The sequence below is a fragment of the Harpia harpyja genome, chromosome 5, assembly GCF_026419915.1.
Source record: "Harpia harpyja isolate bHarHar1 chromosome 5, bHarHar1 primary haplotype, whole genome shotgun sequence".
Classification (NCBI taxonomy): domain Eukaryota; kingdom Metazoa; phylum Chordata; class Aves; order Accipitriformes; family Accipitridae; genus Harpia; species Harpia harpyja.
The window spans coordinates 27950863-27962881 of record NC_068944.1 but is presented as its reverse complement, the minus strand read 5'-3'; the positions used below and the strand labels follow the sequence as shown (position 1 = coordinate 27962881).

Genomic DNA, 12019 nt, shown 5'->3' with positions numbered 1-12019 from the left:
CAGCAGCTCAATGTCTTTCCTGTAGTGAGGGGCCCAAAACTGAACACAGTACTCGAGGTGCGGCCTCACCAGTGCCGAGTACAGGGGAACAACCACCTCCTGTTCCTGCTGGCCACACTGTTCCTGATACAGGCCAGGATGCCGTTGGCCTTCTTGGCCACCTGGGCACACTGCTGGCTCATATTCAGCCGGCTGTCAACCAGCACCCCCAGGTCTTTCTCTGCTGGGCAGCTTTCCAGCCACTCTTCCCCAAGCCTGTAGCGCTGCATGGGGTTGCTGTGACCGAAGTGCAGGACCCGGCACTTGGCCGTGTTAAACTTCATACAATTGGCCTCAGCCCATCGATCCAGCCTGTCCAGATCTCTCTGTAGAGCCTCCCTACCCTCAAGCAGATCGACCCTGCCTCCCAACTTGGTGTCGTCTGCAAACTTGCTGAGGGTGCACTCAATCCCCTCATCCAAATCATTGATAAAGATATTAAACAGAACAGGGCCCAACACCAAGCCCTGGGGAACACCACTTGTGACCCGACACCAACTGGATTTCACCCCATTCACCACTACCCTCTGGGCTCGGCCATCCAGCCAGTTTTTCACCCAGTGAATAGTGCACTTATCCAGGCCACGAGATGCCAGCTTCTCAAGGAGTATGCCATGAGAGAGGCTATAAGATTGAGTAATTGGGCCCAAACAGAAAGCGGTGTTCGGCAACAGGCTGCAGGATTGCCAGAAGTGGGTGTGGGAGAGAAGGAAGAAAGACAAGCTTCTGTGCCATGATGGTTTGACAGAGTTGTGCTCATCACTGGGGGATACTTGCCAGTAGTATGGCCTTGTAAGTGCACCTTACTTTACAGATAGGTAGCCCCCCTCCAAAAGGTTATATACACATGCACGTGTAATCTGTGCATGTGTATACACAGTGCCTCCAGATTAGGTAGGGACGGGAGAGGGAGGGAAAGAAATAAGGTGCTAAACTTCAGTGATCCTAGCAACAACCAGCTTAGCAAAAGCTTGCAAGTAATTTAATGCAGACAGAATCAGCTTTCTGGCCATTCAGATTATCCCCCCAGTGCTGACAGTGTAATGTAACACAGTTAAATTGTAATAAGCCAGGACTTTTTCTGCAGCCTGTGGGTGATTCTTCATCCACACTGAGGGTAGCTGCCACACTTGTTCTGAGTTAAGTGCATTGCAAAACAAGGCTTTAAAAAACAAGGGAAAATCTAGATCCTGGGGAAATAATGTTTTTCTGTTTTTAGGACTGCAGTGCTTGTGGTGTTTACATGTCTTGCAAAAACTGTTACTGCTTATGCATGCCAAAATGATTGTTCACAACTGCTTTGAAGTAAAACTGTACCTGTCCTTTTTTTATGTGAGTCTTGACTTCTTCAAGTGACAAAATACTGGTGTCAGTCATTTCACTTAGGAGACATTTAAGCAGTGTGGCAAATGGAAAGATCTAGCCATGGAAGATGACTTGAAATTCACTTAAGAATTTAAAACCAAGAGGGCTCCTGCAATCACAGTAATTACTTTGAACAGTAAACTGCTGAAGAGGCAGCAAAGCAGTTCTGAACTTCCATAAAAGTATATGTTAATAGCTTCACTAACATGTGATATGTTTCCTTGCAGATGGTTCCACCAGGGCCCCAATCCCTATACTGGTACACAGGACTGGCTTTATTCTGGCAACTACTGGGACAGAAACTACTTTAACTTGCCTGATATTTATTAAAATGCAATAAGGAGCCTGTGACTGATACAAATAAGTCTTAATCTGTTTTAATGTTTTCCCTCATTTTACTTATCTCCTGAAGAAACTGACATGTTATCAAACAGAATATTAAGCATCTCCACAGTAAATCTGGTGGTACATGATCTTCAGTCCCATAGGTAGGGGAGTAATTTTTCTGGGTGATGGTGGGTCCTGTGTGGACAAAGTAAGTCGCCATGGTTTGAGCTGCCCTGTTTGCTGAATACACCTATATTAGGTTGTGGTGTATGAGGAATAGAACACCTTCAGCTGTTCTGTGAATACTTTCTTTCATAGCTATCATTGGCCCAAGTAAAACTGGTTTTATTTATTGTGACATGGGAATGTTTAAAAGCACACACAGTAATTGCAATATTCTGTTCTTAAATGAAGAAGGGTGTGTCACTTTTGTAAAGATGTAATTTTTCATAAAGTGACTTTTCTTTTACTAAAGTAACTCCCTTGATTCCTGAGCTCTGGTTGGAGATTCCAGAAGTGTTCCCATCTCTGGAGCATTAATGCAGTTGTTTAAGCTGGTGACATTACTCAGAGGTATTTATTCAATGTTTTGTGCAGTGTGTTTTGAATTTTGCTCTCCTGTTTTGCTACCAACCTTACGGTTTAAGGAATTAAGAGCCATTTAAACATCTACAGATTTGAACTGCACACTAGTAACAGGTTTTAAAAGAATCTGTTCCATACACTAGAAGTTCTGGTGCCCAGCGCCACTGCAAAGAGGCAAGAACCTAATCAGTCCAGGACCTGGTGGAATGTGGTGGGAGGCAAAGGACCTGTGTCTGTACTGTGCAAACTCCCTAGGAGGAAGTCTTGTGCATTTCAAAGATAGTACAGCACCTCAGTGAGGCTTCCTGTGCACAGCTGCTTTTACCCCTTTTCAGTGGGGTGCATTCAATCTTAAAGTGTAAGTTTATATTGAACTGTGTACAGAGCTTCTAGAGGGCAAGCTGCTCTTTGTACAATATTTTAACTGCTGTCTGGAGGTTAGTGTTAATTGAATAATTTAATTGCTACTAAATAAAGGCTTCAAAACTTCTTGCATGTAGTCTAAAGTGAGTGGTGTTTGACAGTGCTGACCCTTTCTGAGTAAGCCTACTCCAAAAGCTGCTGCAATGAAGTTGTAGTGTGCATCCCTGTGCTTCAGGGACGACTTTTCCCCTAAGCAGGAAGAGTCTGCTTATGGGAGAGTGGGGATGGCTGGGGACCTGAGAGCTTCCTCCTTAAATGTGCAGTGAGGCTGCAGCTCTAGCCTTCAGGGTGGACTACTGAAACCATTAATAGGGCAATGAGATGCTTTCTATTTTTATTCTATGCACTACTAGAATTACCCAGGTAGTGATGCTGAGACATATTTGCATAGATAAGGGAAAGCCTTTTCTTTGGCAGCCTTTCACGTGAGGGCCCAGTTCTCACAGTGACCTGTAGATGCAGAAGTTGAGTATCTGCAGTTGTCTCTTGGAAGTCTCATCTCTGCACTCAAGCCTCTACTCTAGCCAGCATTTCTTGAAGTCTGTCTTAATTCCTGTGCAACTTCAGGTGTGAGTCTGAGATCTGGAGAAACAGTCTAGCTGTTGGGTCAGTGCTTCAGCAGGTCACGCAGCACTGAACACTCAGTGCTAGGAAAAACAAAACATTTAGTTCCTGCCTGCCCACCCAGGTTCAAGAGGGGGAAAGCTCTACACATCAACTTTTGTTCTGAGTGACTTGTTTCATAACAATTTTTTTTTTTCTAGACCTATTCATATACTTCATACACCATGTTAGCACAGTGAAGAAGCTGGGCTGCTCACAGCTGCAGCAGATGTGTCTGGTCAGAATTCACAGAAAGTTAACATGCAGGATGTTGTGCTGTGCTAGGAAAGTATAAAATGCTTGGGAATGCAGTTCTAATTGCTGGCTTTTTTTGAGCATTTGCATTAAGTTTTACTTGATTTATTACAATGTAATCTCTGTTCCTCCTGAACTCTTCCTGAACTCCACACAGTCTCTCTTCTCAACCTGTTTAAAAAATAACATGAACTCAGTTGAAAGTGTACAGCAAGAACTACTCTAATTGCTACCTAAATGCATGCTAATATGAGGTATTTTGCCACATTCTGAATATTACAAAAATGCTAGAAGTTCAGGCTGCAGGCATAAAGATGTGTATAAATGTGAGATTAGAAACTTGGTTACTTTAGACTAAAACTAGAGCAAGACTAGTACTACTCATTGCAAGTGTAACAAGCAGAGGAAGGCATTGGGTCTGTTATGCATGAGGAGTAGTTTAACCACTGGTCTTAAACCTTTTTTTATTTTCAAAAGGGTTAAATTAAGCTTTTAGTAGTAAAATCCAAACACTGGCATCTCCCTATGCAAGACCCATGCAAGAAGCAAGCTCACTTATTCATAACCCTGCTCTAGGAATGGGGCATGATGTAATGGTAATCTATCCTGCAGTACCCTAACTTTCTGCAAGAGCATTTATACTGATTCAAAGAAACTAACTCAATAGTTTGATTAACTATTAAGTAGCTATTCTTTATTGGCAGCGCTGGATGCACAGGGGATCGGTCCACCTATCGTGCACACCGTTGGGCCTAATTGTGCAGGTTAAGTACATGTTCTAGATACATATTCACTAGATTTCTGAGAAATGTTATACATATTCATTAGTTTTCTGGGAAACTATTAGCATATGCAAATGTCCTTTACACAGGTGCATTGAAGGTCTCTGGTGGTCTTCAGGAGTCCTCTGGTGGTCTTCCATAGTCTTCCTCACTTGTCTGCTATTTGACCCTCCTCAGGTGATTCTGCACAGTATGGTCCTTTACATGTTTTGATACATCAGTGCTTGTTAGTGCTCTTATTATCTAAGTTTTCATTAGTAGTATAGAACAATATGGCTAGTTTAAGCTAAATTATCTACAAGGACGAGAACAAAGGCAGGAGTTGTTATCTTTTCCGGCCCTATCTATTCAGGCAAGGCCTCTACTTGTGCCTTCTTAACAAGATTGTAAATTCATCAAACATTTAATTAAGTTTTGTGATTGCTCATGGTTCCTTCTTGCTCATCACTCTCAAGTACCAGTCTCTGACAGGCTTAATCCTTGACAAACACCAGTCCTTGGTATGTAAAGTTACAGAGAGACAATCATTAAGCAATAAGCAGTTCGTTCTCTATATCAATACCTGTGTGCTTATCACCAGCTGGTGGGCCTTTCTTTGCAGACATCACATCATCCAGAGGGATGGCAACTGAGAAAACATGGGCTGTGTGCAGCTTAGCCTCAGTTTCCTCTGCAGAATTAGAATTTGGGCTTGCCAAATCTCTTTCCTCATCAGCTGGCCTGGCGACTGGGACTGGGACTGTAGTGAATCTCTTGGCACCTGCATCTTGCTGTGCAAAGACAGCATGGCTAGGAATAGGTGTCCAGTCCTGTGTGTCCTGCACATTAGAGCCCACTAAAATGAAAGGTGGAGCATTTCCTGTCTTGCTTTCTTCTTGCATCACATAAATTGGGGCAGATAGTTTTGACAGCTGACCACATTGTTGACCTTTCCCCCTGGAAAGACTAGGGGTTGCCTGGGAATAAGGAACACCAGCTCCAGCAGGAGGAAGGGAAGGTGGTGATTTTTGACCTTGTCTCAAGTCAGTTAGGCAATAGAGAGTCCACACATTAGAATGGGGTGGTGGCTGTCCTGCTTCACTTGATGCCATGGCTACAAAGATAAAAATAAGAGTGCTGGTATCAGAAGCAGTGACCTTCAGTCATAATGTAAATCCTTACATCTAAAACAAACATACCTACGCTTGGCAAAAGCAAGCATGTTAGAGAAGGGAGCTGGGATAGCAGACACTGTTTGTTATGTGGCTGACAAACAGCTGCAGCCTAGAAAAAGTTAAACTGTTTATGGTCAGAGCAGAGGCTCTTGTAGGTAAGCATTTGTCTGGTATTTCTGAAACTGAAGTTTGTCAAACTCCCCTAAATGTTTGGGTTTTTTTAAAGGAGACGATGTTAATTTACAAGTCTGCCTAAGCTCAGCTCTCCTCTACAAAATGCTTTGCTGAGACCTCACAGCTGCACTACTTCTCCTGGGGCTTGGAACAGGGTTTGGACAGATTCTGCAGTACCAAGGAGACTCCGAGCAGGGGAGCTCCATCCTGGAGGGTTTCTCCAGCTGGGCAAGGCAGGAGCTGGGCACATGTCCCCACAGGGAAGAGAGGCTGGTGAGGGCCTCACCAAGAAAGGTGAGTACCAGCTCTCTTGCTGTTTGCGGAACTGATGACCAGTGCTTAGCCCGCTCAGCCTAGCTGCAGAAACTCACCAAGCTCAAGACAGCACAGGCAACCACCACCATTTTTTTTCTAAATGGAAAACCTCCTAGGTCAGTGCTGGAATAGGAGATCTTTCAGGGGCCAAGAATCAAAAATAGGGCTCTTCAGCCACAGGGCACATGTATTACATCTTAGGTCTCTAACACCTGCTTCAGAAAATACGGCTTGTTTTGAGCAAGACCATTTGGCATCAATTGGCACCTTCCCATCACCCTTACCTGCATTTTTGCCCAGAGGAGTCCTGCCCAGAGCTAGCCACATCCCTTGGAACAGATGGCAGGGAGATCTAACACATGTGCACTGGGGCGAAGCAGACAGTGTTGGTACAGTAGTTTCTTAGAAGTCATCTCTACTGTGCATTGCACTGACCTAGGTGCTTTTCCATTTAATGACCACTGATGAAGCTGTAGAGTTGGAAGCTGAAACAGGAACATGACACAAAGACCCAAACTTTCTTACCTGACACAACATAAACTTGCTCAGCTGATTCCACTTCTACTGTAGATTCTGTTCTCTCAGGATGGCACACTAAATCATCAGCAGATGAACCTGAGGTCATAGCACTTAAGCCCTGGCCCACATTTAAAGGCTGCTCAATCTTTAACAGATAAGCTGTTTGGTCTACAAAGGGAATGATTATTTTCTGTGGAAACTGCTCTACATAAGGTAGAACCTCTGTGTCCATAATCAGCTCATCATCCCAACACAGTGATACAACCTCAGTGGTTGAGGTAACCTCAGCTTCATTGCAGGAAGGCACAGCCTGCAATGGATCTTTAGGAGTACGTGATGGTGGTAGTGAAAGAGGCAATGATGATGGGTCTTCCCACAAAGAGACCAAGGAAGCTTGATTTACATCATTTGTTGAGACATCAGCCTGGCTGTCTGAGGGCCCTAGTTCTCCAGCTATGGAGGACTGACTCCACGCTCCTGGTTGTGGCCTAACAGCCTCTACAGAAGCATCAGCTGCTGGGACAGCAGAAGCATCTTCAGCAGCACCTTCTACTGGTGTACATTCATCCTCTGAGGTCTGAGAGTCTTCATGAAGAGTCTGCACGCTGGTTGCCACATCCCTCACAGAATAAAAAGAATCAGTGTTACCTAGCACATGGGCAGCAAGCTGTGCAGGCTCAGCAGGGATGTACACCAGTTCAGGTCCCTCAGGGGATGAAGCTCCATCAGATCCAGGGGAGGATTTGCTTTCTGCAATGGAACTGGCAATTGATGGGTGTTGAGTTACTTTGGAGCTATATTGAATATCAGGTTCTTCAAGGAGCTGGTCTTCCTCTGTGTCAGTACACTTGTCCTTTTGCTTGGGCTCCCCAGAAAACAAAGTATCTGTGTACTCTGATGTCTTCTCTTCCAGTCCCTTATTCCCATTTTCTGCAAGGTTAAAAGCACATACCAGCAATACATGAGCAACTGTTTCCATTTAATTAAGAGTGATTTCAGCACCAGCTCGATTAGATGCTCTACAGCACATTTATGAGGCTTCCTGGGTTGTGGAGATGGAATAACTTAAGGAGGGGGTTTGCTGCTTGCCTATCAATAAGGGGAAAGAAAATTCAGAGAGCAGTGGAACCTAGGAAGCCTTAACTGTATTCCTGACCCTGCCGTGATGGCTACATTCTTATCTACTGCCCACAAATGTTGCTACACTTATGGGTTAAAAGATTAACCCTTTTACATTAAGCATGTCAGATGATAAGCCAGCTAGAAGACCATGGCTCCTCTTAGCAACACCTCAGAACTCTGGATTCATACGAGTTTTTTTAGATGCATAGATGGTGACATTTTAGCTTCCTCAGGAGTCTTGATTAGTTGAACTGACAAGTAGGCAAGTGAAGAACAGGGTAAGAAAGACATGAACAGGTTTTAGGTAGAGTGAAAAATGGCTTCTAGATTAGTTATCAAGGGAGGAACACAAGAGAATACTCATGGGATCAAAACAGCGTTCCATCATATGGTTAATAAAACCCTCAGGATTGGGAAGAAAAACAACAAACCAAGAGGTCTGGTTTCTATCATGATTAGCAAGCATTAGCCAATATGTAAAACCAGCACAGTAGCAGAAGAGAAGGTGAGTCTTCAGTACATCATCACAGCTCAGCACTGAGCTGTTTCCTGAAGTCATGACTGGATGAGATCAGAAATTATGAGAAACATAGCTCAAAGGATGACAGAGCTAAATCATCTCTGAAAAAAACATTATTCTGACTGCCATCCCAAGCCAACACACACCCATTTATAATCCAGTGTCAGTACTGGGCACAAACTCGCTTAACTACCTACTGATGCTACCTACTGGTGCACAAACAGTCCCAAAACCCATGCTGGCAGTGTGGGCGGGAGACTCCAGAGGAAGCCTTGCTCAAGCTTGCTGAGGAATTCCTCTCTGATCATCCCCTTTCATAACACATGACCACATAGTAGGGGATGGGCGACACAGGGAGAGAGGGTGCAGGAGGGACCTGTATTGGAGCTTGGTGAACATGCAGGGGTCAGTTCACAATCACGTAAGCAAACCACTGACAGGCATTCAGACAGAAAACTTCTGCATTATGCAGCCACTCTCCAGCATACTTGAAAAGTCATGGCAGTCAGGCAAAGTAGTATCTTCATCAATGACAGAGAGTTGGATCGAGTGCACCCTCAGCAAGTTTGCAGATGACACCAAGCTGAGTGGTGCAGTTGATGCCCTAGAGGGACCTCGACAGGCTTGAGGAGTGGGCCCTTGTGAATCTCATGAAGTTCAGCAAGGCCTGCATTGACAGGACAAGGGGCAACAGTTTTAAACTGAAAGAAGGTAGGTTTAGATTAGATATCAGGAGGTGTTTTTACAATGAGGGTGGTGAGACCCTCCAGCAGGTTGCCCAGAGAAGTGGATGCCCCATCCATGGAAGTGTTCAAGGTCACGTTGGATGCGGCTTTGAGCAACCTGGTCTAGTAAAAGATGTTCCTGCCCAGGGCAGGGGGGTTGTACTAGATGATCTTTAAAGGTCCTTTCCAACCCAAACCATTCTGTGATTCCATGATTATACAAAAATTGCTGTGTGAGATCATTAATGCAACATTTGCAAATGCACCAAAATTCAGCCTTTGGTGATACTTTAAGTCACACTGCAACATCCACCAGTCATTTTTACAAGAAGAAAACTACTTCAAGTGCTGAAATCAGTGGCAGTTGGCTTTTTTAGAGGAGATCCTAAGCTAGGAATAAGATAGCAGCACTTCCTGTTCATAGCTGGGGCTTCTCTTCATTGCTGTAATTACCTTAGTGTATAGCTCTCAATCTATAGACCAAGGCTGTCTCAAGTGCTGGCTAGTTCCAGGGTTACTTGGAACCCAGCTTAGGTGGCCTTTTTGAATAAAGGGGATATTATGGTAACCAGACAATGGAGACCCAAACCAGTGGGGCAGATGCAAACAGGCTGTGGGCTAGACAATGCACCGCTACCAATGCTCCCACACAACCTTCAGGTGACACCATGTATTCCAGCCCTCACAGCCAAACCCAGGGAGCAGCTGAAAGCTCCCAGCACTTCCCAAAGGAATCAGCATCCTGCAGAACTAAATCCCCTTTTTATAAACAAAGAGATACAATATCTATTTGCAAAGAATATGTAAGTGTAAAGTCGCCATCTGCTTAGGGAGTGATAAATCACACTGCAATATCCCAAAATTAAAATGACCAAAGGTATCCAGGCTCTCCTCTATGCTCAAGGAGAAAGGACAGGATCCCAGGAGACTGATTCTTCCCACATTAAATAGAAGCAAGTGCTTTCTGAAGATGCCTGCCTGTTCAAAAGCCCAGAGCCTATGTGCCTCTTTCACGTGACTAGATACAGAAGGGATGCATCCCATAGTAAGTAAAAACTACTTGCACCCGTTCGGGTTGGAACATTTTCTCAAAATATCTTAAAAGAACAAACAGCAACTATCTTACCGCTAATGAACTCAAACTGTTCAACCAGCTCTGTTAGATCCAGATTTGGATGATCTGAAAACAGAAGCAGAAATTAAGCTGAAGTAGGACAGCACTCTCAAATAGCTCAGCTCTTCAGAGGAAGCACTGGTAGGAACAAACCTTTTCGAAAGGTGACAAGCTCTTGGAAATAGAGAGCAAAAAACTCAGCAATGTCATCTGGGTTGTTTTCTATGACAGCCCGGCTCACTCCCTCAAGCAGAGTCTTGAGGCCGCGTGGAACAATCAGCCTGATCTTTGAAGACTGCATCTTCACCCACTCAAGTTGGCTTATGGTTTCCCATCTGTACAAACAGAACCCCTCAGCTGAGCGTCTACCCCGCCCCAGCGCGAAGTGTCTAACGCCAACAGCGCGATGGCAGCTGCTCATCCCTTGCCATGCCATCAATAACCCTCCTCCACCCCTTCCCAAACACCCCTTTAACTTCAAGGGGGCATTTACCATTTGCAGTCACCAAATCCTTTACTCCCCCTCTGCACCTTTAGGCAGCAGGAGACACGGCCAGGGGGGGCCAGCTGACTAGGGAACCACGATATGAATTCAAACCCATGCCTGGAATTCCCTTTTTTTAAAGATAAACCCCACCAAAAGCACCATCCCACGAGCCACAAAAGCCATTCGTGTTCAAGAAGTTTACAGGACACTTCTTCCTCTCCCCTCCTCCTCCATCCCCGCCGGTACTTGCTCTCTCCTCGTCCCGGCCTCCCACCAGTGCCCAGGGCCGCCACACCCAGCTGGGAGGGCATGACATCACAGTGCCCTTGCGTCATCATCTGCGCAGTGTGGTGGCAATGCTGAGGTTTGCAGCTGTCAGTGTCTGCACTCCTGTGCTACTGTTTCTTGGTCAAAAAGGGCTACAGGAAGGAGCAGGAGGCAAAATACACGATTAAAATTTATCCTTGGGCAGCCAGAGCACTCCACAGCCTGGTGACGCTGCCGCTCGTCAGCGAGGGCTGTCCTCCTGCAATAAACACCTTGATTCCCATTGTCACACAACTCTATTTAAAAGCTTTTTAATAACACGTTTTAAGACCGAAGTGCAGCGAGCGTTGCGGCTGCCGTCGCTCAGGTCAAGCAGTGCGAGGCCGAGCACCCACGGGTGCCGCCGGCCACAGGGCGCAGGGGAAATGCTTGCGCCCACAGCCCTTGTGCCCTGCTAGCCGCGGCCTTTTCTCCCTTCCCACGCTACCACGAAACCCGTTCCGGCTTTCTGCCGCTGACTTGCCTTCAAGCGCGTACCTGGCTGAACCCACAGTGCAGGCAGAACCTCTCTGAGGAAGCGTTTCACCTTTGCTGAAAAAACACCAGTTCTCCTCACCAGCAGCAGGCAGCCAAACCAGAGACGTTTCTTCCCAGCCCAGGAAGAGTGTAACTTTGTGCTCGGTCTTGGGTTGTGATGACTTCACACGATCCCACATCCCTCCCACCCCTCCACCAGCCATGGTGGAGCAGGGTGGGTGCACAGACCCATCCCCTGGTTCGCAGCCTGGCCTTTTAAGATAGGTGACATACAACACCCAAGGGATTTAAACCAACTTAATAGACTGCAAAATATAGCACCTGAGAAGCGATGTTCTGTGGTGACCTCTGGCAGAAGGTCAGAGCAAATGGCTGGGTACCGTACCCTCTTCAGCCACAGCAGCTACACCCAAAGAGAAACAAGATTTTTCCTTAATGCAGCTCTGTTCATACCTGCAGAACCTTATGACTGCAAGGGTAGAACTCCTAACAAAGCTCAACAGCCCCACATGTAGCATTTGCTTTCCAGTACACATTTTCAGTAGATACACACAAGATCATTTTCTGTTCCAATAGAACAAGCACAAAAAAGGTAACTGTATAGTGCCGTATTTTCAAGGTTAGGACCGTGTTTCTGAGGATCACGAACACAGGAAAATCACGGGGGCAAGCCGTGATCAGGAGTCTGCTGTGGGATAAAAAGTTA

At 45.6% G+C, this 12019-nt stretch overlaps 2 protein-coding genes across 6 annotated transcripts in view; one reads left to right on the top strand and one right to left on the bottom strand.

Moving 5' to 3' along the window:
* OSBPL1A (oxysterol binding protein like 1A) overlaps positions 1-12019 on the top strand; it is a 91007-nt gene that overhangs the window by 76007 nt on the left and 2981 nt on the right. For 4 of the 5 annotated variants that reach the window (XM_052787407.1, XM_052787408.1, XM_052787410.1 and 1 more), the window contains one exon: positions 1632-2811. The exons of the other annotated variant lie outside the window; for it this stretch is intronic. In XM_052787407.1, coding sequence (XP_052643367.1) covers positions 1632-1734 — 103 coding nt within the window. In that variant the 3' untranslated portion in view covers positions 1735-2811. Of the gene's footprint in view, positions 1-1631; positions 2812-12019 lie in introns of those variants that run through there. 5 annotated transcript variants of the gene reach the window in all.
* CABYR (calcium binding tyrosine phosphorylation regulated) lies at positions 3657-10497 on the bottom strand. Its single transcript, XM_052787069.1, has 5 exons — positions 10146-10497; positions 10035-10088; positions 6548-7471; positions 4942-5472; positions 3657-3768 (listed from the first exon to the last, which is right to left on the bottom strand). The coding sequence occupies exons 1-5, from the start codon at positions 10456-10458 to the stop codon at positions 3764-3766; spliced, it is 1827 nt and encodes a 608-aa protein (XP_052643029.1). The 5' UTR covers positions 10459-10497; the 3' UTR covers positions 3657-3763.

Excerpts from the sequence above, each read along its gene's own strand:
- CABYR (XM_052787069.1), bottom strand. The coding sequence starts at position 10,458 with ATGGCATGGCAAGGGATGAGCAGCTGCCATCGCGCTGTTGGCGTTAGA. Across the intron at positions 7,472-10,034 it reads ACAGTTTGAGTTCATTAGCG|AAAATGGGAATAAGGGACTG; the intron begins GTAAGATAGTTG and ends TTAACCTTGCAG. Across the intron at positions 5,473-6,547 it reads GCAAGTTTATGTTGTGTCAG|CCATGGCATCAAGTGAAGCA; the intron begins GTAAGAAAGTTT and ends TTATCTTTGTAG.